The sequence below is a fragment of the Sorghum bicolor genome, chromosome 8, assembly GCF_000003195.3.
Source record: "Sorghum bicolor cultivar BTx623 chromosome 8, Sorghum_bicolor_NCBIv3, whole genome shotgun sequence".
Lineage (NCBI taxonomy): Eukaryota > Viridiplantae > Streptophyta > Magnoliopsida > Poales > Poaceae > Sorghum > Sorghum bicolor.
In genome coordinates this window covers 37,821,186-37,824,302 of record NC_012877.2, presented here as the reverse complement: position 1 = coordinate 37,824,302, position 3,117 = coordinate 37,821,186, and the positions used below count along the sequence as shown (strand labels likewise).

Genomic DNA, 3,117 nt, shown 5'->3' with positions numbered 1-3,117 from the left:
TCCCTAGGAGGTGACAGATCGTGGGCGGCATTAGGTTCTCCTCACGTACGAGCTAGTTCTTAAAAGATAAGGCGTCCATAAGCCCAATAGTCGCTTTCGGTAAGGGGTTAGGTGAAAAACCTTTTAAGCGTCTTACCAGCTCGGCTATCCCTGGCAGCCATTAGTAAGGTATCAATCTAGTGTGTCTCTGCTATTTGATTAAGATTAGTTCACGAGAGTAGAATTAGATATCCTAGGAACCTGTACTCACTCGTTGTCCTCCCACCTAGCTACTCTACTCTAGTTATCTTGTAGTTATCCTTTTTGATTATCTCTGGATCATCATCATCCCTTCCTTCACCTTTCGTTACCACCTCTCTGCACTAGTTGTAACTAAGTTGAGATAGGATCTCTTTTCTTACAAGCATTTCTAGCTATTGCTTTCCCTTGGGAAAATATAAATTACGATACCTTGGAATACTCCCGGGTGAAGTGCTACAGCGGTACCTTCTGTGCGCTTGCGGAATTATCCAATAGTTAATAGAGTTACCACACCAGGCATTTCTGGCGCCATCACCGATATCCGGTGGTTGCGTTAAGAAGTGCCAACAAGCATTTCTGGCGCCGTTGCCGGGGAAAGCATAGCCTAGAAATCTTAGTAAGAACGAATCCGAAAAAAAATATCATCAACTTAGTATCAATTAGTTGTAGGGGGGGTTTACCCCTTGCCTTTGTTTCTCTATATTGTGAAGCAGGGCATTGTATGAGTGAGTTCCAATTCAAGGCCACATTAGAAAATCCTGAGACATCCTGACAGAGTCCTAGACACCGTCTAGTAACTTATCGGAGATCCAACTCATACTTGAATTCACTCAAGGAAGGAGGCTTAGCACCGACACTCTACCAGTCAATGGCTTCCTCATCAATCTCCGACTTCTCATCTCCATCAGTTGCCCATGTTACCATTGGACCGAGGGTGGAGGTCGAAGATGTCGACTTTGAGATTAAGCCATCACTTATCACTATGGTGCAAGCAAGTACATTTAGTGGGAAGCCACATGAAGATGCAAATGCACATCTCCAACACTTTTTGGAAGTGTGTAGCACTATTGCCATCAGAGGGGTAACGGCCGACGCCATTCGCCTTCGCCTATTCCCATTCTCATTGTTTGGGAAGGCAAAGCAATGGTTTTACGCTCAACCCGATGATGTCAACACCTGGAGAAGATGTGCCAATGCATTTCTCAAGAAATTCTTCCCAATGGGCAAGACATCTGCTCTGAGGGCAAAGATTTCAAGCTTCCAACAGAAGGCAGACGAGACTATTCCCGAAGCATGGGAACGTCTGCAGGAGTACATTCAAGAGTGTCCACATCATGGAATTAAAGAGTGGCTCCTGATTCAAGGTTTCTACCATGGGCTGACTCCAGTAGCTCGTAGCCACCTTGATGCCGCCGCAAGAGGAGCGTTTACCTCCCTCAATGTCACTCAAGCTAAAACTCTCATTGAGAACATAGTGACAAATCAAACATGGAGAGAAGAACGCCCTCAACTCAAGAAGAGAAGCACGAAAACTATTGAAGAGGTAAATGAAATATCTCACAAGATGGAGTTCTTGTTGAAGAAGTTGGATGAACGAGCCAAGGTAAAGAAAGATCGAGAGGCCATCCAACAATACGCCACTGCACGTGCGAACCAACGGAGCAGGGTGCAAAATGCAAGCCATGAAGCTGTGCAATCCTTCAACAATGGACGACCAACTTCGCGCTTCCAGGGCCAAGGTAACTCTAGTAACTCTAACTGGCTTTCACTTAAAGAACTTGTCATTAATCAAGCTAAAATCAATGAAAGCATGAACAAAAGATTGTTAGCTAATGACAAGACTCTTAAATCATTAACTGCTAAAATGGATTCCCTTGTTTCTTCTATTAAGGACCAATTAAACTTTAATAAAATTTTAGAGTCTCAAATAGCACAAATTGCTGCTACTGTTCCTTCTTCTGTAAATTCTTGCAATATCTTTAATGTGACCACGAGAGGGGGTAAGACCACTCGTGATCCACCATATCCTGACATGACAAAAAAGACTGCAAGAAAAGATAAGGAAGTTGAGGAAGACAAGGAAGAAGCACCATCTAAGCAGGAAAACACCAAGTTCTATGGAAAGACAGCTCCGCACGAGTTCTACGACACCAACATTCTGCTGCCATTTCCAAGAACAAGGAAGCCAACCACCGATGAACAATTCGGGAAGTTTGTTGAGGTAATTCGGCAATTATATGTCAATATCCCACTACTTGATGCAATGCAGGTTCCAACCTATGCCAAGTATTTGAGAGACATACTCAACAACAAACGCCCGCTGCCTACAACTGAGGTGATTAAGCTAACAGAAGAATGCAGCGCGGCGATACTAAACCAACTACCAGAAAAGAAGAAGGACCCTGGATGTCCTACCATCGACTGCTCCATTGGGACACATCACTTCGAGCATGCACTGTGCGACTTGGGAGCAAGTGTCAGTGTCATGCCAAAGGTAATATTTGATAAACTAACCCATGCTGTTTTGTCCCCTACATCAATACATTTGCAGTTAGCGGATCAGTCAATTCGCCATCCTGCGGGGGTAGCTGAGAATATCCCCGTAAAGATACGCGAGTTCCTGGTCCCTGTGGATTTCGTGGTACTCGACATGGAGGTGGATGAAAAGACTCCACTTATCCTGGGAAGACCATTTCTCAGCACTGCTAATGCACATATTGACGTTGGAGCCGGAGAAATTCAATTTACAATCAATGGGGCCCAGGAGAAGTTCAACTTCAAACCAAAGGTAGTGCAATCTTGGCAGTGGATGTGGCAACCGTCACATTCATAACTAGGCCAAAGAAAAAGACCAATCCAACGCCAAGAGCAAAGAGCAAGAAAATATGGAAGAAGAAGGTAATACAACCGATGACACCTCCGAAGAAAATTTCTGTATCAACTCAAGGAGGAGGTCCTGTTCTAAGGACCTGAGGTAACAGCTCTTCCATCAAGGTAAGCCCACTGACCTTTAACTTTAAGTTACTTATTAAACTTCCTTCATCTTTTCCAACCCTTCTATCAACTTGAGTTAAGACAAGTAAAGTAAAAATAAAA

The 3,117-nt window shown here is 43.9% G+C and overlaps 1 protein-coding gene across 1 annotated transcript; it reads left to right on the top strand.

Moving 5' to 3' along the window:
- LOC110437565 lies at positions 2,054 to 2,854 on the top strand. Its single transcript, XM_021466038.1, has one exon. It carries the CDS (start codon positions 2,054 to 2,056, stop codon positions 2,852 to 2,854), a length of 801 nt encoding a protein of 266 aa, XP_021321713.1.

Bases quoted from the DNA above. Each gene is read 5' to 3' on its own strand.
- LOC110437565 (XM_021466038.1), top strand. From the start codon at position 2,054: ATGACAAAAAAGACTGCAAGAAAAGATAAGGAAGTTGAGGAAGACAAG.